This window comes from Elephas maximus, chromosome 11 (assembly GCF_024166365.1).
Source record: "Elephas maximus indicus isolate mEleMax1 chromosome 11, mEleMax1 primary haplotype, whole genome shotgun sequence".
Classification (NCBI taxonomy): Eukaryota; Metazoa; Chordata; class Mammalia; order Proboscidea; family Elephantidae; genus Elephas; species Elephas maximus.
The window spans coordinates 66,326,467-66,352,996 of NC_064829.1; the positions used below are offsets into that span (position 1 = coordinate 66,326,467).

At 41.0% G+C, this 26,530-nt stretch overlaps 1 protein-coding gene across 2 annotated transcripts in view; it reads right to left on the bottom strand.

Moving 5' to 3' along the window:
* ATP8B1 (ATPase phospholipid transporting 8B1) overlaps positions 1-26,530 on the bottom strand; it is a 144,696-nt gene that overhangs the window by 18,844 nt on the left and 99,322 nt on the right. For both annotated transcript variants that reach the window (XM_049901839.1, XM_049901840.1), the window contains exons 5-19: positions 25,864-25,962; positions 25,716-25,777; positions 21,467-21,539; positions 21,288-21,358; positions 19,430-19,512; positions 19,147-19,305; positions 18,734-18,822; positions 18,130-18,320; positions 12,997-13,205; positions 11,767-11,810; positions 9,484-9,640; positions 7,402-7,590; positions 4,768-4,880; positions 2,691-2,855; positions 1,249-1,360 (exon numbers count right to left, since the gene is read on the bottom strand). In XM_049901839.1, the coding sequence (XP_049757796.1) occupies positions 1,249-1,360; positions 2,691-2,855; positions 4,768-4,880; positions 7,402-7,590; positions 9,484-9,640; positions 11,767-11,810; positions 12,997-13,205; positions 18,130-18,320; positions 18,734-18,822; positions 19,147-19,305; positions 19,430-19,512; positions 21,288-21,358; positions 21,467-21,539; positions 25,716-25,777; positions 25,864-25,962 (1,816 nt within the window). The remainder of the gene's footprint in view (positions 1-1,248; positions 1,361-2,690; positions 2,856-4,767; positions 4,881-7,401; positions 7,591-9,483; positions 9,641-11,766; positions 11,811-12,996; positions 13,206-18,129; positions 18,321-18,733; positions 18,823-19,146; positions 19,306-19,429; positions 19,513-21,287; positions 21,359-21,466; positions 21,540-25,715; positions 25,778-25,863; positions 25,963-26,530) is intronic.

Sequence of the window (26,530 nt, forward strand, 5' to 3'; positions counted from 1 at the left end):
TGAAAGGCTGGCAGTTCAAACCCACTATCCACTCCACAGGAAAAAAATGTGGCAGTCTGCTTCAATAAAGATTAAAAAAAAATAAAAAGAAACCCATTGTCGTCGAGTCAATTCCAACTCATAGTGACCGAACAGGACAGAGTAGAGCTGCCCCACAGGGTTTCCAAGGAGCACCTGGTGGATTTGAACTGCTAGCCTTTGGTTAGTAGCCATAGCTCTTAACCACTTGGAAATCGTATGGGGCAGCTCTCCTCTGTTCTATAGGGTTGTATGAGTCAGAGTTGACTCTATGGCAATGAGGTTTTTTTTTTTTAATATTATCAAATACATATATTAAAAAAAAAAAAAAACCAAACCCGCTGCTGTCGAGTCAATTTTGACTCATAGCAACCCTATAGGACAGAGTAGAACTGCCCCATACAGTTTCCAAGGAGCGCCTGGCGGATTCGAACTGCCAACTTCTTGGTTAGCAGTTGTAGCACTTAACCACTATGCCACCTGGGTTTCCTCAAATACATATACCGCTTATTTAATAAATCAATATTCATTAAGGTACTAAATGCACTCAACTCATGTGGTTTAATCACTGCTATGCTAAAAAAAAAAAAAAAGATATTTATTTGAAGATTTCCCCCCTTTTTCCATTACCACGTAAATTGGTACTTTTTTAAAGTCAGGGCTATGTTTCCCTTAGCTTCTCAGAGTGTGTCATCCACTGATAATATCAGACAGCGCAAGAGAAATCATCTGGTTTCCCCTGAGTAGCTTGCGGAGTAAAGTATCAGCATCCAACAACTACATGTTGAACTTTAAATTTACAAATTAAAATCTTTCTCTGGGTATCAAGTTTTAATTAAAAATTTCTAGGCAAAAAATCCAGAAGGTGTTCAGCACTTAGTATTATTTCACTTCATGTTTGACAAAAGTGCTGGGGGGTGGGGGGTGGGGGTGGGGGACAGAGGGTTAGGAGCCCATGTCTGGCTGGAGAGAAGATTAATCACAGCCAGCGACACAACCAGGAGCTGAAGTATAAGGAGAAAATGCTGCTGCTGCTGCGGAAGTCCAGGGGAGGATGCACTCAGCATGGGCTGGGATGACTGAGAAGGGCTTTTTAGGGAAACCACCTCCTTCCCCATTGGATAGGGTTTGAACAGGATGGAAAGTCTGACAAGGTCCTCTCGAGCAAGAGAAACAGCAGCTGTAAATATCTGTGGATTAGCAGAGATGCTTCCCTACACAATCAATTACCCTTTTTGTCTCCAGTAAGCACCCAGATCTTAATGTCTGCTTTTGCCAGTTTTGAAATGGTTTCTGGAACTCCATCCTGAAGCTTGTCTTCAATAGCTGTAGCCCCCAATAGCTGGAATGTACATTGAAAGAAAGGAATTAAATAAGCCAGAAATTTCCTGTCATTGTAGTTTGCCAACCTGTAAACAGAAGAAGGGTTAATTATACACCCCGGTTAGTGCTCTCCCGGAGCCAAAGGCCAGCATTAACAGGGAAGGCCGTGGTGGTTCGTTCTCATGGCACACCAAATGGCTGAAAACTTCTCTCCTAAAGCATGAGCTATTCAATTTCCTAAGACAAAAACGCAAGTACAAAATCAAGAATAAAAAAAATCTACTTTCAGATGTATATGCTGGTATACACAGGTAAGACATAACTGCCAATATAGATACTTGTTGAACGTTTCCCATGAATCTAAATGCTACAAGAAATAAGCATATTTAGGAAAATTTCACTTACAGATGGTAGATTTTTCTTACAAATATAAATGTAAATCATTACAGCCATTCCCACCATGTCATGAGTATATACTGGCTGGTAACTATGTAAAAATCATAATGGATTTTAACATAAACATAAATATAAAAATAATGGAATTGGATTAGACGTTCTCCTACTTTTTTCTGTTTTTTTTTTTGTCTCTCATAATGGCATGGAAGCAGCTGTCAAGAAATTAAACAACACATTGCATTGGGCAAACCTGCTGCAAATGACCTCTTTAAAGTGTTCAAAAGTAAAGATGTCACTTTTAGGACTAAAGTGTGCCTGATTCAAGTCACGGTCTTCTCAATTGCCTCATATACATGCAAAAGTTGGACAGTGCAAAAGGAAGGTTAAAGAAGAATTGATGCATTTGAATTATGGTACTGGTGAAGAATACTGAATATACCATGGACTGCCAGAAGAATGAACAAATCTGTCTTGGAAGAAGTACAGTTAGGATGCTCCTTAGAAGCAACAATGGTGGGACTTGGTCTCACATGCTTTGGACATGTTATCAGAAAAGACCAATCCCTGGAGAAGGACATCATGCTTAGTAAAGCAGAGGGTCACCAAACAAGAGGAAGACCCTGAATGAGATGGAATGACACAGTGGCTGCAACAATGGGCTCAAACACACCTACTAGTGTGAGGATGGTGTAGGATTGGGCAATGTTTCATTCTGTTACATATAGGGTCGCTGTGAGTCAGAATTAACTTGATGAAGCCTAACAACGACAATACAATGGCAATACTTCTATTTTGCTTGTGGAAGAAATGAAATTCAAATGACCTAGTGCCATCGTACCAATTTCAAACACTGAAATTAGAATTATTTATCAACCATGAAATTAAAAATATAATAATAAGATTTCCAATCTGTTTAGAATATCAAGAGAAAAGTTATTAAGGCTAAAACTCACAATTAAGTCTTTTTCAATTTCCTCATATACTTTATCTAGAGCTTCATCCCGGTTGGTTGAGGCCACACTGGCAGCCATGAACTTTTTATTCCATTCTGCAAATTCTTTTTCTTTAATCTCTTTGTAGCAAAGGCACAGGGTCCTCAGAGTCTCATTTGCAAAGATCTGTTTTATTTAAAAGACAATCCACCAACCAAAAAAAAAAAAAAAAAGTTAATTTCAGGTAATTCAAGGTAAGTTTGAAATCTTACTTTGAATTAATACTCAGAGAATTTAAAAAGAGACCACAAAATACGATGATTGCTGTACAAATAGATTCTATAAAGGAGACTAAACTTCACTTTATAATAGACTTTGTTTTTCTAGGTATTCTTAGGGTCCTAGGGCTGTACTACTATTTCCCAATTAGTTAAAGAGAAAAGTATATCTTTCCTCTAAATCAAGTCACTAAGGTGAAGAAAAGCTTTTCATTTTAATGACCAAGAAAATCACAGACAAAGGGAGCTACCTTGGGGTACAAAGAGTTTTGTAAACACAAACCTGACAACTTCATAAACTTGTTCCTATAAACTGTTATAGTCCAATCAACTATGAACTTTCAACCAAGCATCAGTCCTTCAGATCAGCTCTCAAACACATGAACCCACTGCCCACTGCTGTTGAGTATATTCTTACTCATAGTGACCCTACAGGACAGAGTAGAACTGCCCCACAGGGTTTCCAGGGAGCACTGGTAGATTTGAACTACCAACCTTCTGGTTGGCAGCCAAGCTCTTAACCACTGTGCCACCAGAGCTCCTCAAACTTATGAGCCACTATTAAAACTGAAAGAAAACATTTAAATAAAAAAGAGTACCTACAACATTTGTCATGGTGAACAGATTTAAACCACTGTAAATAGCATAATATGAACCAGTAAAAATGTTTTATTACTTCATAGTCACATTTTGTCTGTTCAAGAGAAAAGAACTGGTTCACCCAATTGAGCATTCACTTTCAAAGAGTTTTTAAAAGGTTCTATGTTCATTTAATAAGATTGCCATCGTTCACATCCTCATGAGAATACATCCATTTTAATGGCTTTAGAGTCAGTCTATAATCTTAAAGTGTGACCCCACTTGATTAAACAACACATTCATTAGGCTTCTCTAAGGACCACTGGCTGGCTCTAAAACTCAATCTGTCAGATCCTTAAAGTAAAGGGAAGAAATTACCCTTTGTTAAGCACCTCCCATTGAGTCTATTCCAACTCATAGCGACCCTATAAAACAGAGTAGAACTGCCCCATAGGGTTTCCAATGAGCAGATAGTGGATTCCAATTGTTGACCTTTTGGTCGGCAGGCAGTTAGCAGCCAAGCTCTTAACCACTGCACCACCAGGGCTCCATATGATATATTGACCATTTTTTCCGAGAATACAAAAGTAGTAAAGAAGCACACATGGGACTTCAGGTCTGATTAATCTCTACCACACTTCACTACCATCATTTTATAGAACCAAAACAATTAGAAAATTGGTAAGCAATTCCAAAAGTGAAAGCTCCAAAAACACTGAGTAGCTGCAACATCACTGGACTAAGTATATAGCCTCCTAAGGTAACTAGTTACAGAAATGAAGACCAAACTGATTTACTAACAAAGGTATCAGAATTCAATTATCCAACGTTTTCATTTCTTTATCATTACGTGTCATATATGAATGCTTTCTTTCCTTCAGTATACACTAAGAGGCTGGTTTAGTAGTTGGAAAACACAGATATCAAGACTACAGCTTGGTATGGTTATGTAGCTCGCTCAGGGTGGACTGAAGAGAGGCACGCCATTTCCCTGGGTCAGTTCTCCAGTCCCTGCAGACTTGGATGGTGGGAAAGGGCACCATGGTCATTTCCCAGGAAGTCAGAGCAGAGCAGAACTTGAACCCAGCCTGCCATACTCCCACTTTGGTGCTCCTTCCACCCAACTACACCCAGGCAAGGGAGGGGCTGGCACTTAGCATACAGCTTTCACTTGAGGTTGAGAGACAGTACTAGAAAGTAAGTCTGCAATCTTTGGCGTGAAGAGTGAGCATGACACTTACATCCAGAGCGTCCTGCGTCTCTTGCTTTGTAGGATTCATCTGATGTAACCTTTCATAAATTACAGTGTCAGCACCTTTACAATAAAGCCTGATATTGCCTTCTGGGGTTCTTACTGGAAGGAAAAGCAAATAAACTTGAGTTTGATTTCTTAATTAAAAACTACATGTGTAAAGATAATTTGATATGCTATTGTTCTAATGATTCACCTATTAGTTTAAAATCATTGATGCACCTAGAACAGGGTTGCCTTCAATAAAGCTGGCAAACTACTGTCCACAGAGAATGTAACAGTGAAATAAATATGAAAAGATTCCTTCACAGCTGGCTCAGTTTTCCCATATCTTTATTTTTTTTTACAAATATTTACTGACTTCCTACCATGTGCCATGCTCGAGGCTAGCTACTTTCTTCCATAGCTCTTAGTTGTCCATGCCAACCAACAGGAAACTTTCTTACCTATAAACTCACAACACTTATTGTTAGGTGCCGTCAAATTGGTTTTTGACTCACAGCCACCCCATGTGACAGAGTAGAACTGTCCCATAGGGTTTTCTAGGTTGCAATCTTTATGGAAGTAGAACGCCAGATCTTTCTCTCATGGAGCAGGTGGGTAGGTTCGAACGGCCAACCTTTAGGTTAGTAGCCAAGCTGCTTAACCATTGTGCCACCATGGCTCTAGTGCCTTTAATACTCAGATGATGCCATGATTTTTTTAATGAATATTTTCTTAGGTTTTTTTGCAATACTTTGATCACAGTATGTGTCGCATTGGTCACTAGGTTTCACATTCTCCAAGATGCAGTGCTAGACACAGAAAACACTCAGTAAATCTGTGCCTAATGAGAGTTCAGAAGACAGTTAAACCTGTATGTTTTTACTGGCTAAAATTTCGGTATTTTATTATGGTGAATGAAATAAGTCAGACACAAAAGGACAAACATGGTATGAGCCCACTTCAATGAAATATCTGGAAGAAGCAAATAAATGCATAGAGAACATGGTTTATCAGTGGTTACCATTCCTTAAGAGATGCTGAGTTTCTGTTTAGGGGGGCATGAAAACCTTTTGGGGATGGACAGTGGTGATGGTTGCAAAGCATGGTGAACGTAATTAATGTCACTGGGTTGTACACTTAAAAATGGTTACGATATAAATTTTTTGTTATATATATATTTTACCAGAACAAATAAATAAAATAAAAATTCAGTATTGTAATGGAGAAAGCTTATAGACTCCACCTTAACCAGGAGATCAAAGGTAACATCACCAGAAATGGGACAAGCCAACATCATGTGCCTTCTAATGAGATACGTTGAGAAGGACACAGCATGGCTCCCATGCTCTTCCTGCCAACAGTGGGTAACCTGAATCCAACATTAGACAAATCCAAACTGAGGGACATTCTATAATATAACTGGCCTGAACTTTTAAAACCTGTCAATGTATGGAAGATTAAAAAAAAAAAAATTAAGTTGAGGAACTGTTCCAGATGAAAGGAGGCCAAAATCATGATTAACCAATGCAATGTGTGATCATGAGTTAGATCCTGGGAAACAAATCCGGAGGGTGGGAGGGAGGGAAGGTGGGAGGCAGGGAGGAAGAAACAACGTTACTAGAACAACCGGTAAACTTTGAAAAGGGTCTGTAAACTAGATAATAATATATCATGTTAAATTTTCTGATTTTGATTAATGTATGTAATGTTATGTAAGTGAACATTCTTGTTCTTAAGAAATACCTCCTCAAGTATTTAAGGGTTAAGGGACATTAGGCCTGTACTTTACTATGAAATGGTTCAGAAAACCACCACCTGTATACATAATGAAAATGCCAAAAGCAAAGTGGAAGAATGTTAACAATGGCTAGATACGCAGGGGTATACAAAAAAACAAACCCATTGCTGTGGAGTCAATTCTGACTCACAGCGACCCTAAAGGACAGAGTAGAACTGCCCCACCAGGTGTCCAAGGAGCACCTGGTGGATTCGAACTGCTGACCTTTTGGTTAGCAGCTGTAGCTCTTAACCACTACGCCACCAGGGTTTTCACCAGGGTACACAGGAGCTCTTTATTCTTGCAACTTTCTCTAAGTTTGAAATTATTTCAAAATATGACATTAAATCAGTTGAGTATTAGAGGTCATGATCATCGTTTTCACTTGGTGGCCTGTTCAATGTGCCTGGACTGGAGTTTGACTCTGCTTCGTAAGCACAGCCTTGCTTTTCTCACAACTCCTCTCTTGCTATGTCCTTCCTTCTCTGACGTCAGGTGTAGAACAGACATGCTCAGAGGGGCTCACATGTTAAATCAGAATGTGTCCAGGCAGTGCTGCAGGTGGTCCAGCTGCCACTTTGCATGTGTGGCATCCACCATCCCAGACCCAACAGGTGGTACCCCGTATTTGTTCTTGTTGAAGAACATCACAGAATTTACAAGATTCTGATATACTGCAGCTGTCACTTTGAGTAATGGACATCGCGCAGACTGAGGAAAAAAGCACGAGTTTCAATAAGTCTGCTGAAACCTTCCAGGAGCCAGGTCGTTAGCTGGTCCATTGGCTGCTTTTAAGACATAAAATGTGTGAAAGGCAGATCCAAGAGAGTGATTCACAGACAGACCCTGAGGAAGACCTACCAATTATAGACATCCGCTTCCGGTCACTGTTGAAGTCTAAGATGGCAAGAACGTTGTAGGTCCTTTCAGTCCCCAGCTCACTGACGGTGATGGTGTTCTGGGTCCTTGCTAGGAAGGTGAAGCCAAAGTTCCTGGCAGCACTTACCAGAGCACCTTCATCGGGGGAGGCTGCCTGATAGTTGAGCTGATCTGACAACGGAAGCAGGGAGAGAAAACCCAGAGAAGCTGTAAAGCCAAATACCACTGCCAGTTCACTGCCACTGAAGATTATGTGGGGGTAAGGATGTGATGCAAAGCTCAAAACATCCACAAGCAAATAAGTTATAGACTCTTAAAAATTATTCCAGGATTAAAACTTCTTAAACTTATAAAGTATAAACAGTAATACAAACTAAAACTTAAAAAGAATGGCCAAGAATTGGGGGGAGGGGGGGAACTATCATAATCCTACCATACAGAGTAAAAATAACACTACTGACATTCTATCATAATTCCTTCCCAACTTTTTTTAATGTCCTTTTGTGAAGTAGTTTCCATTACGCTGAATATGCATTTACATCCTGATTATTTTTACTTACCATTTTAGCATACTGTCATATCTTTAAAAATTCTTTATAACCTTTATTTTAATGGATGTGAATATGTCACCATATGGATGTAGTATAATTGACTTAACCATTTTCCTAATAAAGGCCACCTAAGTTTATTTCCAAAATGTCTTTTGCTATCAAAAATAACATTATAACAAACATTTTTTTGTGGTTGTGTAAGGGTTTTTCTGATTCTTTTCTGAGGATAGATTCCTAGTAGTGAAAACAGTAAGCTAGAGAATATTGATAATTTTTTTTCTTTTTTTATTGTACTTTAGATGAATGTTTACAGAACAAACTAGTTTTTCATCAGACAGTTAAGACATATATTGTTTTATGACATTAGTTAACAGCCCCATGACACATCAGTACTCTCCCTTCTTGACCTTGGGGTCCCTATTACCATCTTTCCTTTCCCCCTCTACCTTCTAGTTCTTGCCCTTGGGCTGGTGTGCCCCTTTAGTCTCGTTTTGTCCTATGGGTCTGTCTAATCTTTGGCTGAAGGGTGAACCTTGGGAGTGATTTCATTACTGAGCTAAAAGGGTGTCTGGGGGCCATGCTCTCAGGGGACAATATTGATAATTTTTAAGCCTCTTGATACATATTATTAATTTTGTTTTCCAAAAAAGTTGTGCCAGTTTATCTTTCCTCTAAAAGAGTATGTTTATTTTACCATAAATATATTTTCATATTTAAAAACACCTTTGTCAGTCTCATCAATATTTTGATGTGTCAAAGTCAAAGAATGGAAAGCTGCCTTCTAATCACAACTACACTTCAATAACAGGAACGAATCCCACAAACAATGCTGAGCAAAAGTCAAGACGTGAAAGAGACCACACTACATGACTCCATTTACACAAGCCACAAAATTCACAAAGCTAACCTATGCTTTTCAAAACCAGGAGAGTAGTGCCCCTTGGCGGGGTAATAACTGATAAGGGAGCACAAAGAGGTCTTTTAGGGGATGGATAATGCTGTTTTTAAAAAAAATCTGGGTGCTAATAAAAAGGATATTTTCAGTTTGTAAAAATTAATTGAGAAATATGATACGTGCATACATCTGTATATATGTTGTACTTCAATAAAAAGTTAAAAAAAAAAAAAAACCACTCTGCCTATCTGAGATTTTCTATTTTTCTACTGCAGTTATTCTAGTTGGGTTAATGTGCTCAGTGGCTAACTGAAAGGCTGGCTGGCTGAGTTCACCTAGAGGCCCTCCAGAAGAAAGACCTGGCAATCTACTTCTGAAAAATCAGTCACTGAAAAACCCTATGGAGCAGTTTTACTCCATCACACGTGGGGCTGCCATGATTTGGAGATGACTTGATGACAATGGATTTATTCCAATATAACATCTTGTGATCACTTACTGAATGTGAGACAGGCTTGTCATGTGTCCCACTTTGTATGCATTGGAGTCAATTGTGTATGAATTACCTGTAAACTAAAAATCAGGTCTTCGGTATCTAAGACACCAAAGCTCACTCACCATCGACTCTTTCCACCATGACCGTATGGCAAATTGCAAGCAAGAAAAAGAACTGTCGTACTTCAGACTCTTTTCCTGACTGGATTTGCTCAATAAGATAATGGTCATAAAATGCAAACTTCCCATCAGCAAATATATTCCAGCTAAAATCAACTGGCTGGAAGAAATAGAAAAGGAAAAGGAAACATGATCAATAAAAACAATTTTGGCTTACAATTTGACCAGGGTTAATGGTGACACTAAGAAGTACACAATAATAAGGGACATTATTGGTAAATGCTATGTAACATATACAATTTTGCAGGAACAGGAGTAACAACCAAAAATACATGAGTGGTTACATAGGTAGATATGTATACAGATATGTGCATAGGAAGGTATATGTGTATATATATGTGTGCATGTATAGGTATATCTGTAGGCATATGCATATACATATTTGTGTGTGCTGCACATATTTTCATATATATAATTAAGCATATAGGAGGCACAGTCACGGATACCTCTTAGATAACCAAACACCTCACAGGATTAATTTACGGGATTTGAAGGCTTAGGACAATAGTCTTGAGGAACAACTCAGTCAATTTGCACAATACAGTCCATAGAGTTTATGTTCTACATCCTAGTTTGATAAGTAGTGTCTGAGGTTGTAAAAGCTTGTGTGAGTGGCCATCTAAGATACAACTATTGGTCTCTATTCATTTGAAGCAAAAGAGAAAGAAGGAAGTCAAAGACTCCAAGAAGAAACTAGGCCTACATCAACCACGGCCTCATCTATCCTGAGACCAGAAGAGCTAGATGGTGCCCAGTTACCACTACTGACCATTCTGAGCACGAACACAACAGATGGTTTGAGATAGAATGGATGAAAACTGTAGAACAAAACTCAAATTCTCAAAAAAAAGGCCAGACTTATTGGACTGGTTGAGACTAGAGGAACCCCTGCGACTATCACCCTGAAATACCCTTTAAACTTTGAACTTAAACACCTCCCGGAGGTCATCGTTCAGCTAAATAACAAATTGGCTCATAAGATAAACAGTATTATCCATGAGCTCTGTGCTCCTTCAATAATAATAATAATAATAATAATAAAATCATCTACGTGAGGCCAAATGGTCAACATTTGCCCTAAAGCAAAGATGAGAAGGTCATGGTAAGGGGGCAGAGAAGCTAGATTAATGGAAACGGAACAACCAGAACACATATAATGAAAATGTTGACACAATGTGGAAAAAGTAAACAATGTCACTGAACACTACGTATGGAAATTGTTAAATGAGAACCTAATTGGCTGTGTAAACTTCCACCAAAAGCACAATAAATAGTAAAAAACAAACAAACAAAAAAAAACTAAACGTTTCTGGCTTAACAAATGGCAAACTTTTCTTTGGAGCCAAGTTCTTAATTATGCAAAAATCACATTAGGATTTTAGCACATTCTTGACTTAAGCGCCAAGATGCTTACATCTGTCTTGAAGCAACAAAGCACCCTGACAATGGACACTGGTGATGGTTGCATAACATGATGGATGTAATTCGTCTTATCGAATTGTGCATGTGAAAAGCGTTGAATTGTCAAATGTTGGGTTATCTACATTTTTTTTAAAAGTCGCCATATTTTATTTTTTTTAATTTTTATTGTGCTTTAAGTGAAAGTTTACAAATCAAGTCAGTCTCTCACATATAAACTTATATACACCTTACTACAAATTCCCATTTACTCTCCCCTTAATGAGTCAGCCCGCTCCCTCCTTCCAGTCTCTCCTTTCATGACCATTTTGCCAGTTTCTAACCCCCTCTACCCTCCCATCTCCCCTTCAGACAGGAGATGCCAACATAGTCTCAAGTGTCCACCTGATGCAAGTAGCTCATTCCTCATCAACATCTCTCTCCAACCCATTGTTCAGTCCAATCCATGTCTGATGAGTTGGCTTCGGGAATGGTTCCTGTCCTGGGCCAACAGCAGGTTTGGGGACCATGACCACCGGGGTCCTTCTAGTCTCAGTCAGACCATTAAGTCTGGTCTTTTTACGAGAATTTGGGGTCTGCCTCCCACTGTTCTCCTGCTCCCTCAGCGGTTCTCTGTTGTGTTCCCTGTCAGGGCAGTCATCAGCTGTGGCTGGGCACCATCTAGTTCTTCTGGTCTCAGGATGATGTAGTCTCTAGTTCAGATAGCCCTTTCTGTGTCTTGGGCTCATAATTATCTTGGTGTTCTCCATTCTACATTTTTTTTAAAAAAAGGCACCCTGAACAATCCCTTAAGTTAAAAGAACTCACCTCTATTCTGCTATGATTGTGTTGAGAAGCATCCCGATGGTCTCCTGAGAAAGAAACAGGACAAAACAAATTGAGTCCCCCCACCTGTAACCAGGGGGCACTGCCTCACCTTGCTTTGATTACTTGTTAGTGGTGTTTATGTGGGTTTCATAGTCTTCTTTTGTATGGCCTTTAATCCATCCAGAGGCACCTCAGAAAAAAGGCCTGGCAATCTACTGAAAAATCAGCCATTAAAAACCCAATACAGCATAGTTCCACTCTGACACAGCTTGGGGCGCCATGAGTCAGAACTGACTCAACAGCAACCAGTTGAGTCTTTTTTTTTCTTTCTGAGCTAAGAATGGTTTTTACATTTTTCAAGAAACGTAAGAAAACAAAACAAAGAACAATCTTTGACAGAGACCATATGTGGCCTGCAAACCTAAAACATTTACCATCTGCCTCTTTACAAAAAAGTTTTGATGTTCAAATACTGGAGCCTGGGTCCTTCTACACTGCAATCTCCCCTGGGGCCGGAATCACATCCTATGACATGCTTGGCCTCTCTGACTCAGAAGCGATGGTCATCATGCACATGGGAACCGTTTCGTCAACCTTAAGGGGTCACGCCTTCCTCACTAATTAAAAAGGGGGGTACCTGTCCACATCCCCACCAATATCTCCTGCAGATGCTCGTTATGTGAAAACACTTTGACGGTACAAAGTTTTCTCCAGGTGGGAAAACGTGTGTGTGTATTTCTGACCACAGGCCTCTCCCATGCAGGTGTTCCCAACGCTGCCTATGACGCTGTACAGTCCTCAGCCAGGTGTGCCTACCAGCAGCACTGAGTGAGCACTATGGACTTACATACGTGAAGAGCCTTGCACATACAAAGCAGCTCCCACACGCCCGGGCAGCGAGTAACAGGTTATTGCTAGCTGCCATCAGGCTGGTCCAGGACTCATGATGACTCCAAGCACAATGGAATGAAACACTTCGAGGTCCTGTGCTAACCCCATGATTGGTTGTAGATCGGACTATTGTGATCCATAGGGTTTGCACTGGCTGATTTTTGGAAGACTGCCAGGCCTTTCCTCCTAGTCTTAGTCTGGAAGCTCCACTTATACCTATTTAGCATCATAGCAACATCCAGTCCTCCACTGACTGGGTGGTGGAATGGAACCTGAACCTCCCACATGGAAGTCAAGAATTCTGAGCCACCACTGCCCCCAGTAACGGTTTACACTCACCATATATTTGCCCATTGATGCAGCACTTTTTAAAGGTCATGATATTTTGAGTCAGTGTTCCTGTCTTATCAGAGAAAACGTAATGGATCTGCCCCAGCTGCTCGTTCAGAGTGGTGGTTCGGGCCTTTGCAGGCGTGTCCTTCTCAGCATAGTACATCTGCAGGTCCCAGTTGATGAAGTGGCTTTGCCCAAGACGAATCACTTCCACACTAGGAGGTAAGAGATTACTTTTGACAGTGTGCTCAGATACGATCTGCAGGGAGTGGATTTTAGCCTGAGCTTACAGGAGCCACGGGGTGGCACTAGGCCCAGCCTCCAGGGTTCTTCTGACAAAGCAGGTCTTCCTCCAGCTTCCGCAACAAACTGATTTAGGTGAGCGGTTTCCCTCCAAGTGCCTTGCTCCATGCATTTTCCCCTTTGCACCTGAGCACAACAGGCCATACACTCGGAGCCTGTGTTCAGCCCATGCACCCACGGGAGTGAACAACACAGTCAACTGCAGACCAGCACTGCAGGAGGCAGCCATCCTCTTCTTGCTTCTCTCATTCCCCCTTGCACCTGAGGCACCTGGAGTTGCCATGCTCACCTTTGCCTCTGGGCAAAAGAAAGGAGGGTCCATTCTGTTACAGGCCCTTGTGTGCCCTCAAGTGAGAAGGAAGGCTGTGGGTGAATGACTCCTGAATCACGACTCCACACTGGGAAAAGGTGTATTTCCCCCCTAAATTCTTATGGGGCTACATAGTGCGCTATTCTAAAAGTAAGATATTATAAAATGATAATCTCAATTTTAAAAGTTTAAGGGATTAAATATGTCTCAGCTACAAGGAAGCTGTTTATATATCCAACAACTGTCCTAAGGGCAAAGGATATCTTTATAACAAGTTGAACAGATGGAAAAATAACTCTCTCCCTCCCTTCCTTCTTTTAATAAATATTTCCTGATTGCCTACTATGTGCCAGACACTGTTCTAGGTGCTGGAGATACAGTGATAAACAAAATAGACAAAATCTCTACTCTTAGCCAAATAGCAGATTAGCTCATAAAGTAATGAACATCACCCCTGAGCATTGTGCTCTTTTAAAAAGCCACCTACATGAGACCAAATGGTCAACAAATACTCTAAAGCATAGATGATAAGGCTGGGTGGCTGTGAGACTAGGTCAGTGGGAACAGAACAACTTGAATGAAAATAATGAGAATTTTCATACAATGTGAAGGATGTAACCCATATCACTGGAGTATGTACAGAAATTGTTGAACGGGAACCTGTTTTGCTGTGTACACTTCCACTAAAAATAAAATATTATTTAAAAAAAAATCTCTGCTCTTAAGGAGGTTAGCTTCTGGTGGGGAGGAGACAAATAAACCAGTAAATATCTACTATATCAGCTGATGAAAGTTCTCTGAAGAAAAACAAAGCAGGGTAAGGGGACATGAAGACAGGCAGGGAAGCAAAGTGATATTTAAGATACGTTTGTGCTGCAATGAATTGCTTTTATATGGTCTTTCTAGCCATGGTCGTGTAACTCCACAAAATGATTATCTGGGACTATGCAAATAAGGTGCATAAACTCTTGCAGGGATTGGACGGTTTGCTATGCAAATAAGTTGACTGTGGCCTACCTAGGGAATTGATCAGTTTTGCCATCCTGCTAGGCTTAAGAGGACCATTTCTATAGAGGTTGAGGAGGACCACACTACCGTCAAGAAGAAGAACCTGGAGTGTAGTGCACCCTTTGGACAAAGGACCCTTAGTCCCTGCGCTAAGAACCTCTCAGACACCGAAGAGAGAACACTGAAGACAGTGAGAGACAGCAGACATGAGTCTGCCCGCCCCACTGAGCCAGAGCTGAGTGCCTTCAGGCAGGAGGCGTGCTGGTAGAGCAAAAAGAGTGGCCCGGCAGAGACCTGAGTGTGTCTGACACAGGGGTTGCAACCTCACCCCTGGGCACTGGGAGCCCAGGCAGCATATGGCAAGAGAGCCCTGAAGGCCCAGGTAGCATGGTGGGAGCCAGTGACAGAGGCTTAGAAGGGCTTGGAGGCAGAGGCTCAGGAAATCTTGTGCAGGGGTCTTTCTGCCGGTGAGGCGAGGTCCGGTGGCAGAGCAAAACCTCATGCGGGGCGGTGGTAGCTGGAGGCAGCAGTGACATGGACATGGCATCTGACCTGAACCTGTGTCTGTCCAGCTACATAAGAATGGACATGGGTAACGTGGGGGAAGGGTAAGTGTTTTGGTTTAATGTTTGCTTCTAGAAATAATAATGGCTTTCACTTTGCCAACACTGTGTGTCTTGTGTGTCCGGCTTGGTCACAGAATGGCTGATGCCAGTGGGTGAGTGTGTCTCATTCCTGTCAATCTCATGGCCGCCTGGAAGTTTGAGGCACAGCCTTTCTGCGTGTGTGAGGCAGAGAAACAGACAAGTACACACAAGGGTGGAGAGGAAGGCCATCGGAAAAAGGTAGTATTTGCGTAGAGATCTGAAGACTATAAAAGAGTGACTGCTGTGAGTTGAACGGTGTCTCCCAAGAACACACGCTCAAGTCCTAACCCCTCGGTATCTGCGAATGTGACCTTATTTGGAGACAGAATCTTTATAGATAAAGTCAAGTTAAGATGAGGGTACGCTGGGTTAGGTGGGCCCTATTCCATGACTGTGGTCTTTATAAGATGAGGGAAATTTGGACACAGAGATACAGAGGAGAGACAGAGAGAACGCCATGTGACCACGGAGGCACAGCCTGGAGCAGTCTGTCCACAAACCAAGGAATGCCTAAGATGCCAGCAACTACTGGAAACTAGGAACGAGTCATGGAACAATTCTCCCTCAGAGCCTCCAGAACTGTGAGAGAATAGTTTGTGGTGGTTTGTTAAGGTAGCCCAAGGAAACCAATACAGGGATCATGTAGATATGGAAGGAAGAATATTCCAGGCAGAGCTAAAAGCAGGCACAAAGGCCCGGTGGCAGGCAATGGCATGAGTGAGGCATACCCAGGAGGCTAGAGTGGGTGGTGTCAAGGGAGGTGGGCAGAGGTGCAGAAGGTAAGGTCAGGTGGATGGAGGAGGGCAAAATACCAGGTCACATGGGGCTCCATCCAGCACAGTGTAGTCTCCATGGGTTTATTCTGAATGAGATGGAAAGCTATTACACGGTTGAGGGCAAACTGGTTAACACTATCTGACTGGAATGACCTCATCTAACTTTGGTTTTACAAGGACCTTCGTTTCCAAAAAAAAAAAAAAAAAGAAATTCATGTTAGTTAAAAAAAAAAAAAAAAAAATCATGTTAGACATAGGGTATGACTTTTTTTAACCAAATATTACAGATACAATTTATTTTATAATATATGTCTTGACAAAATAATCTGTAGTAAGTTTCCCTAACAAAGGTAGCATGCGTCTCAGGTATTGTTAAAGTAGCTGCAAACAGATGGCTGCCCCAGAGCTTCATTGCATGTTAAAAGAGTAATAATAATTACATATAATAAAACCGAAAATAAAAAAAATGCACATGTAATAAAATTCAAATAAAATAAACGCTTCTAATTAAAGGTGCGCATGTGATCCTATGGGCCTCTGGGCTGTTATTTATGGAACTAAGAACAAACTCTGACTGCTAAGTATAATCCCAGGCACACTCGTTCCCTAAGGGTCTAAAATCCAGTAACAGTGAACTTTGGTATTAAAGAAAAGTAAAAAAGAAAGAAATAGCACCAAAGAAGGCAATTACTATTTGCCATAGATAGGACCCTGACATTTTTGGTGCAGCTGTTGCTGAGATGAGAAACAGAACATTTTGAGATTCCCGCTATGAGGTAGTAAGCAGCCAGGAAGCCAGTGAGTTTTACAAGCAGTGGTGTGGCAGATGGTAATAAGCAAGACTCAGGTAAGAGGTTAGGAAGGCGCCTAAAAAAAAAAAAAAACAACTACATTTTTCCATGGTATTCTAAATCTTCACCTTCTCCCAGGGTTTTGTTTTTGTTTTTCTTTTTTTGGTCATCGTTAAATACTTTTTTGTGTTTTTGGTGAAAGTTTACACAGCAAATTAGGTTCTCATTTTTCTATACATATTGTTCAGTGGCACCAGATACATTTTTCACAATATATCAGCTTTGTTATTATTTCCATTATGGTTGTTTGGTTTCCCTTAATCTAGCTTCTCTGTCCCCTCTTACCTTCTTGTCTTTTGGTCTACAGAAAATGTTTACTATTTGGCTTCATTTAGATGATTATTTAGAGGAGCACTGTACTTATGGGCTAAAAGGTGAACTCTGGGAGTGGTTTGAGTTCCAAGTTTAAAGCGTGTCCCAGGGTAAAGATCTCAGGGGTTCATCTAGTCTCTACTGGCCCAGTAAGTTTGGTCTTTTCTTTTAGGAATCTTTGTTTTGTTCTACATTCTTCTCCCATTCTGTGAAGGACCATCTATTGAGTCCCTGTTAGGAACAGTGGGTAGCGGTAGCTGGGCAACATCTAGTTCTTCTGGTTTCAAGGTAGGTGACACCATTGTTTGTGTAGGCTATTAGTTTTGTGGACTAGTTTCTCCTTTGCATCTTTGTTTTCGTTCTTTCTCTTTTGTTCCAGAAGAGTAGAGACCAATAGTTGTATCTTAGATGGTCGCTTGCAAGCTTTTATGACCCCAGACGCTACCCACCAAACTAGGATGCTGAACGTTGTCTTTAGGGACTATATTCTGCCAGTTGACTGAGTTGCCCCAGGAGACTATGTTCCCAGTAAACCAATCCCATGAGGTGTTTGGTTACACCTAGTAAGTATCCATAACTGTGCCTCCTATGTACTTTATTTTATTCCCAGGCTCTTTTTGAAGCATGGGCTTTGGAGCTCATCAGAGAAGGAACTTTACCACCAAATCGCAATGGGAGTAGCATCTGATCTTTGAACTTTAGTCACCTTATCTGCAAAGGGGGTGAGATATAAGTGCTATGCCTGGCACAGAGTAGACACTTAAACGTTTATCTCCTTTCCTGTCTTACCTTTAATCCGAAAATGACAGTCCTTGTGTTGTCACTGTTCCTTATGACCTTTGAAACAATCATTGCTAGAAATAATAGTGCTAAATGGGGAGACACACAACCTTCTTCCCCTAAAGCAAAAGACCAAAGAGGAACAGCCTTACCTGACATATAGAGAGATGGGCACCAAGGTGTTAAGAATAATGATGTAGCCCCAGAAACTTAGGAATCCACGGTAGGAGGGGGTGGCATCTTCTCCATCATAGAGGTACCAAGAGTAATTGCCAACTTGTGCTTCCCAGTAAGCATGGCCAATGGCCAGACCAGCAGCAAGCAAGATAAGAACAACAATGATCTACAAGACACAAACACTTAAATGTATTCCAAAGATAGAGATCATTTCAGTTATGCCTGTGGGAAACAAAGAGCACTAAAATCAACCCTACATTGCCTTCAGGAGCCCAGCACACTAACTAATCTAGGGCTCCCTGGTTTTCTAACTGATCACTCCAGCCACCAACTACCTGACCACTTAGGCACCTTACAACTGCAATGTCCCTTCCCACAGGGGATTCTCCTAGTAGAAGTGCGGCACTTCCAAGAAAAAGTAAGGGAACCCCCCTCCAATCCCGCGCCACAGCTTTCTGCTTCCAATCATTTTCTACTCAGCCCAAAGACATGAGTTTTCTTTGCATTAGAAAATCATACAACAAAATTTGAACACGGGCAGCAGTCTAGCTCTCATCTAGTGAAACAGAAAATAAATACCGTGTAGACCATGTAGTTCAGCAAGTAATCGATTTTAGTTCTTTTAAATCTGGTTTTCCCACTATTCTTCATTATTTTAGTGTCAGCACCTACAAATGGAAAATTTAATGTGATCAACAACTGAAAAAAATCAATTCACTAGCATGTCGATAAATTATGCTTCCTTTGGTTTCAATGGAATTGTTATTGGGTGCCGTCGAGTCGATTTTTGACTCATTGTGACCCCATGTGACAGAGGAGAGCTGCCCTCGTCGGGTTTTTTAGGCTCAGTCCTGGAGCTATTGGGTGGGTTTGAACTGCTGATGTTTTGGTTAGCAGCTGAGGGCTTCTTTAGAATGGGATAGAAGAGCAATCACCTCCAAAAATTCTTAAAGCTTATTTCAGATCAATTCCCCAAGAAACTCTGTAAGTACCTGCAAAAATGACCAATCCATGGCAGACATCTGTGTTCCTAATGACACAGCCACGCAACAAAATTTTATTAGCATCCAAAGGAAAACTTGAGCTTCTCCAAAAGAGTGTTCCTGTAAACTTATCTAGTCGGTTATTGGGTTCTTCACATTCAATAAAACCTAAAAAAAAAAAAAAATTTGATTCACATAATTGATCATATATGAAAGATTTTCTGGTTTTAATCAGTAAGTACTGAATCACACAACTAAAACTTAAAACAAAATAAGACGTATTGGTACAGACCATCAAATGTTGCCAATGCATTTTCTCTTTGGAGATACTGGTCTGTTATTTCAAGCGCCATTTTGAACTTTAAGTTGGTTTCCCTAAAGAGTGGGAGAAAAAATAACTAAATGAACAAAGTTTAGCATTAGAAAGGGAATATAAAGAAAACCACACAAAGTAAGATTAGGCATACCTGGAAGTGAAAGCTAAATAATTAGCCTTTTCTATTTCCAAACTCTCTATTCACCATGGAATTTTGGGATTGGGATTGGAGAAGGTGATCCCCTGAACTAGAAAAAGACTTCCCATCCTGGGAAAAGTTGGTCCCTTTTGCTGTTTGGGCCATAATCGTTAAAACAGAGGCCCCCCACAAGCTCCCCATTAATCTAATTTCTTATCACCAGGCTGCATGACCAAACCACTGCTTAAAAACTTAACTTTTAATATTTAATCAAACTAAGAAGTTTATATAAAGCATATCTGTTACAGAAGCTGTGTTTAGACTGTTAAATACAGTGAATACTATTGTTTTGTAGAGTAAATACAGTAAATGCAGAGTAATTTTATTTGGGAAAGGGGGTAGTAGCTGTACCACCAGCAGCTCTCACGGGCACCTGCATTGTAAGGTAAGGGATGGTTGTGTGGACACAGGGTCTGATGGGGGAACGTGTACTCTGGAAGCAGCAATGTTGCCTTCTCCGATGGACCTTTCAAGGACTCCACAAATCCTGACTCACAAATTTACATATATCAAGAAACTGACTAGCAGATAGCAGGCAAGTGCTTAACCGTTAGGCCATCAGGGCTCCTTTATCCTTAAAACTTTTTCCAGATCAATTCCCCAAGAAACTCTGAAAGTACCTGAAACCCCCTTCTGTTTGTTCTGACAGGGCAAGTTAGCAATTTTATATCTGCTAAGCTTTAGTATCTCCCTCATGGGAATAATAACTGTTTTATATTTAAAATTGAACAATCGACTTATTAATTTATAGAGCAAAGACAGGCCTAGTTTTCAAAGAACTTCAGCCCTCCATGAAGAAGATTATGCACGTCTAGGGTGCGAGGGGAAACCCTGATGGCATAATGGTTAAGCTGCTAATCAAAAGGTCGGCAGTTCAAATCCACCAGGTGCTCCTTGGAAACTCTATGCGGTAGATCTAGTCTGTCCTACAGGGTCGCTATGAGTTGCAATCGACTTGACCACAATGGATTTTTTGGTTTGGTTTAGGGTGCGAAAAAGAGAGGTTTAATGCTAGAGTGGTAAGCACACGTACTAGTCCTGAGAGGCAGCCCAGGGGAGCAGCATTCCAATTCAGCCACTTCCTGTGTAACCACCCTATGCCTTAGTTTCCCCACCTGTAAAAAAGAGGTAATACTACTCATCTCATGGGTTGTTGAGAAGACTAAATGAGTCAAAACCCAGAAAGTGACTGCGACCCAGTAAGCACTTGATAAATACATCACAAACTGGGCAGAAGCAGAACTTCACTCTTGCTCAGTGGTGGGATAATAACCAAAACCAACAAACTCAAAATTGCCTACTGACAAAGACAAAATCTGTTCTTTTCTCTGAAACAGATGATAATAGTGAGAGTCATTTATGTTTGTCTGGACACTGCTCAGCAGTTTATAAAGGGCTCAGGCATACATTCTTACGTTTGATCCTTTTACCTCTCCTGGGGAAAGGCAGGTACTGAGAGCTCCACTTTACAGATGAAAAAAGAAAGCTCGGTCTACTAGAAATACAGTCGGACAGCCAGCAAGTGGCAAGAGCAAGGCCAGAAGTGGTTTCTTTCCAGGCTGCAGAGATTTTATGTAATAATCAACATGGCTTCAAAGGTCAGCTATACAACAGGCCCATCTAAGACATGCTTACCCATCTAGTTCAGCTGTTTCCACATAGCAGAGGCTGTTAGGTTCAGAGCTGGACAGCAGGAGAATATCAGCCTGTTCAAAACAAAGCACACCAATAACAAGAGACCCTCCCAAGGGGAAGCCGAGCACGAGGTCACGGGGGAGAACAAGGAACGAGAGAAGCAGTGCTTGCCCACTTACTGGAATAAAATCATTTTTTTTCAGACGAATGACATCTCCAACTTGAATGTCTTTCCATTTGGCAACTTTGAACCTAAGGATGAAAATAATAAATGTTGATTGGCTTCTAAACTTTACTGGCAAGGGGCTTGGAATTATGCTTTCTGCATGCCAAAGATTCTGGGAAACGTGGAGATTACAGGGAAAACGTTTGTTAAAAGTTCAACCATTTAATGACGTAGCCACTTTAAGAGGCTGTGAGAATCCTATTATCATCGAAAGGATGAAACAATGACGGTGACGACTTTGGCATCATTTGGCAAAAAATGGAGCTTTACGGTTTATAAAGCACTTGGTAAAGCATGCTCCTTTTGCCACCTGATTGCCACAATTACATAAACCCATAAACCCACTGCCATCGAGTCAATTCTGACTCATAGCGACCCTACAGGACAGAGTAGAACTGCCCCATAGGGTTTCCAAGGAGAGCCTGGTAGATTCCAACTGCCGACCTTTTAGTTAGCAGCCATAGCACTTAACCACTATGCCACCAGGGTTTCCACAATTACTTAGAAGGGTGGTATACTGGTCATTTTCTACTTGCCCCTCCCCAGGCCCATTCTCTACCTTGCTCTGCCCTGTTCTCTAGGAGGCTCACCCCTTGGTTTGGCCCCACTTGGCTCCCTTACCACCTGGCTCTGCTCTGGTTCAGTCAAAGGGAGGCGCTGAGGGCAAGTTGGAAGGAGGGAGGAGAGGGATGGTGATGTTCTTCCATTCTCTCCCTTCTAAGCCTGCATTTCTGGCCACCGTTGCCTCCATCTATGACCCAAGCTCCTGTCGGCAGCCCTCCTCCACAGCTCTGGCACAGTCTTTCCTCCATTTCCTCCAACTGTCCTTTAAGTCCATTAAGGCGGAAATGGCTTCCAGCTATTGCTACCTTCTAAGCACACAGTATCCTGTGCTGGCTGCTGCCCAGACCTCTGCACACTGTCCTTTCGTTAAAGTCTCTTCATGCAAGCAGTGCTAGTTGGATTCCGCTTCCTGCCAAGATCCTGCTAACACATGTGGGCAGGCAGTATCATCTTGTATTGTACTTGATCAATGTCATAGAGCTTTGAAGTTATAAAACTGTTCATTAAAACCCGGCTTACTTATTCAAAAAATGTGTCAAGCACCTCCATGGCATTCTTCCATACCACTGTTCTTTCCATCCTATGTCAACGTAATGAAGGGTTCATCAGGGGCTTTTTACATGTATAGTAGGGAGACACATCCATGCCACCCTCTATGGTTTTGCTCATATTCTGCACTCCCTCTCCCCATTCTCCTCCATCTGGGTTATCCATCACTTTCTCAGTGCTAGTCCCAGGACAGGAATGCATGATAGCTCCCCCAGGAGCTACCTTCTCCAAGTTCACCTAACCAGAATCCACAATGACAGCAAATGATCTACATAAGGGTCTTGCCAGATCCCTATGGCTTCTTCATCATGTCTGGGCAACGTTCACTCCAGATGGCTGGTGCTGCAAGAAGGGCTACCCAGGCCTCTGATGCTCAGCATCTCAGTAAGCCCACCTTACGCTGCTCATGCTCTGCTGTGTCTACTTCTGAGCTGGACGGCAGGTTCCACATCCTAAATTGTTAATAAAACCCAACCAAACCCAAACCCGCTGCCAACCTTTTGGTTAGCAGCCGTAGCACTTAACTGCTACATCACCAGGGTTTCCAAATTGTTAATAGCTTTTAATATTCTACCTTGCAAAGCCTGTTCACCATTTATGCAGTGGAGCCTGCCGATGTTCTTGTGGATGAATCAGTCAAGGAAGGATGTTTTTCCAATAACAGAGCAGTTGTGTTTTTCCAGACAAGAAGAGAGTGTCTGAAGGGTAGAATTCCTTCGCTTTTAAACAAGCTTCCTGATAACTATTATTTCAATCTTGTTTATTTGGTAGTTTATAGGATAGGAAAGATGAGAAAGACACTTGGCTCAAAATCCAAGACAAAGTTCTTCTTCTTCAGGTAGACAAGAGAGAAATCTATGGTATCGTTTTAGGTCAAACAAGCAAGTGCAGAACAGTATATTATGATTTCATTTTTTGTGTATATAAAAAAAGCCACATACGCATATAGGAAAAAGTCTGGAAGGCTATAGATGAATCTGTTAAGAGTGGTTACTTCTGGAGAGTGAATCTGGAAATACAGATGTAAAAAATGGAAACTTTTCTACTTTATATATTCTCTGTTGTATGTGTCGTTTTCATAATAAACCTAATAAGAATATTGATATAATGTAGAATGAATTACTGTGTTCGGTATTAAATTCCATAGAAAAACATTTATTTAAATTTCTAACAAACCAGTATTTTTAAGTTTTAAAATATAGTACTCTGCTTTAAAGGCGTTCATGTACAGAAAAGATATACCTAATAGACACTATGAACCTGCCACAACTAACAACCTTCATTTTTGTGGGAGGTAGAAATCCAATTGCTATGTCTTTCTTCCCATTAATTTATGGGGGGGGGGAGATCTGGAGATTTAAAGTACATTTAAAATATATGTTTGTACCCTAATTTCCTCAATTTTACTCGAATTTAGTAAAGCTGACTTACCTTTCAATAAATGGAATTATAGTATTTTATATTCCAATATGTGAAATTATAAATTTGCAAGTGAGGCTCAAATCACAAATGAACAAATTAGACTCTTCTTATTATAGTTCTTTTGGAATATTAGAAGCAATTCCCATGGGACTCTTGCACTGGATATAACAGTTTTCCCTGATGAGGCCCTTGCTGCCCTGTCCCACTGATGCTCAAGTCCTCACACAGGCTTGGCTCCACAGCCCTGCCAGATATGTGCCCACCATCCCCAGATTCGAGGAAACTCAGGGCTATTATTTACCATGCAGTTTATCCATATTGTGGGCTAACAGCATTCTGTGGGCTAGCTAGGAATCTCACCACCGTTCATAATATTGATTCTAAGTGAGCTGAAAGGTAACATTTGAAACACAGTCCATTTTGTGTGTGTGTGTGTCTGTGTGAGGAGAAAAAGCTGTCCTAAAATATTTATGGATTGCTGCAGTCTATATTCAAAAAAGACACAGCTAATGTGTTGCTTTTTTTTTTTTTTAAATGTGTGGCTTAAATCAGGTTATTTTCCTCAGTGTTGTCACTCAAAAAGTCTTTGAATTGTTCCTTAGTCACTATTTTTAACGCTTGATACTGCAGTTCTGCCTTGAGGCTCTTGCTCAAAAAAACAAGTCATTACTGAGCACTGAATTGGTACTTTGGTCACAGTTGATTACATTAAATTAACAAACGTTTATTGAGCACTTTCTGTGTGTTGGAGGCTCTAGCGGACACAAAAATAAACACTGTCAGACAGTATCCTGGAGAAACTCAAGAGTCCAGGAGAGAAAATGAGACACCTACATAAATAATTCTAATAAAATTCAGATTATAAGACGAAAAGACAATGCTCTAAAAGTGTAGAGAAGGGAGAAACCACTTTGGCTGGAGAATCGGGTAAGATATCAAGACATCTGAGCACAGGCCTGAATGGGTAGCTTTAGGAACAGAAGAAACGGGATGAAGGAGGATGAAGAGAAGGGATGACAGAGGATGAAGGAGTTTTGCAAATACAGCATGTACTGATAACTCAGAGTGACCACCCACAATCCACCAGGCTACAAAGGGGACACAATGCCTTTGTAAGTTAAAAGAGGTCTTTACAATTAGAATGTTCAGGTATTGATAGACTTCTAAATTCAAATCATTATCTCTAAATATGTTTCTAGGCATACTCATACATTACGTTCTTGTGACTAAATGACCCACCACTCATCGGTCAGTTTCTTGTACTGTGGTGGCTTGTGTGCTACTATGATAGGGGAAGCTATGCCACCAATATTTCAAATACCAGCACGGTCACCCATAATGGACAGGCTTCAGTGGAGTTTCCAGACTAAGACAGACTAGGAAGAAAGGCCTGATGATCTATTACTATAAATTAGCCAATGAAAACCCTATAAATCACAACAGAAGACGGTCCGATGTAGTGCTAGAAGATGAGCCCCTGGGTTGGAAGTCATTCAAATACACAGTGGCTGCAACAGCGGACTCAACCATACCAGTGCGTGATTGTGAAGATGCTGCAGGACCAAGCAATGTTTTGTTCTGTTGTACATGGGGTCACCCTGAGCTGGAGTTAACTCAATGGCAACTAACCACAATAACAAAGTAGCAAAAAGAAGGCGGCACCGTACCTGCCATCCTTGATGACTTCACATGCCCTATTGTTTACTTCATTATCCATTTTATGACGAGTCTTTAAAAGGGAGACAGGCAAACGTTATTTCAATAATCTCAAAGCTCAAAGCAATCAGTAGAAAGTTAGCATTAAAAGACCCTTACCACATCGTCCACCAGGTCTTTGATTGCAGTGACGCCCAGCACCAAGAGAAAAGGCACGAGGGTGGTGTACCAAGCCAGAGTAGTGATTTGAGGAATTGTCTTTAAAAAAAAAAAAAAGCAAGCATACATATGTGTTTAAGAAGGCACATGTAAAGTACACATAACTGACTGTTAGCCTAAGTCTATTCTCCATTGTCATGTAAGTCTGTGTCCCACAGGGCTTGTAGGACAAAGCATCCCCAAAGCCAGCCAACCTCCCTCAGATGGCTCCCTCCAGCTTCTGGGCACCCGGAACAGAGCCTGGGGCGGTGGCTCCTGACATTTCCTCATCGTGACCTTAGCTGGACACTGATGCAACTTTGTAACATGACACCTAAAAGGGAAATGCAATCATTCTTTTTTAAAGTCTTCCTCATTGTTCTCTGACGTGGTAGTCTCTCTTCAAAAAAATTTTATTTTATTGCGGTCAAATATATCTTAAAAAAATTGCCATTTTAGGCATTTTTAACTGTATAATTCAGTGGCATTAGTTTCACTATATTGTACAACTATCACCAAAACTTTTTCATCACCCCAAATAGAAACTCAATCCCCTTTTCAGCAATAACTCCTCACTCGTCCCAGTACCGGGTAACCCTAATCTACTTTTTGTCTCAAAGAATTTGTC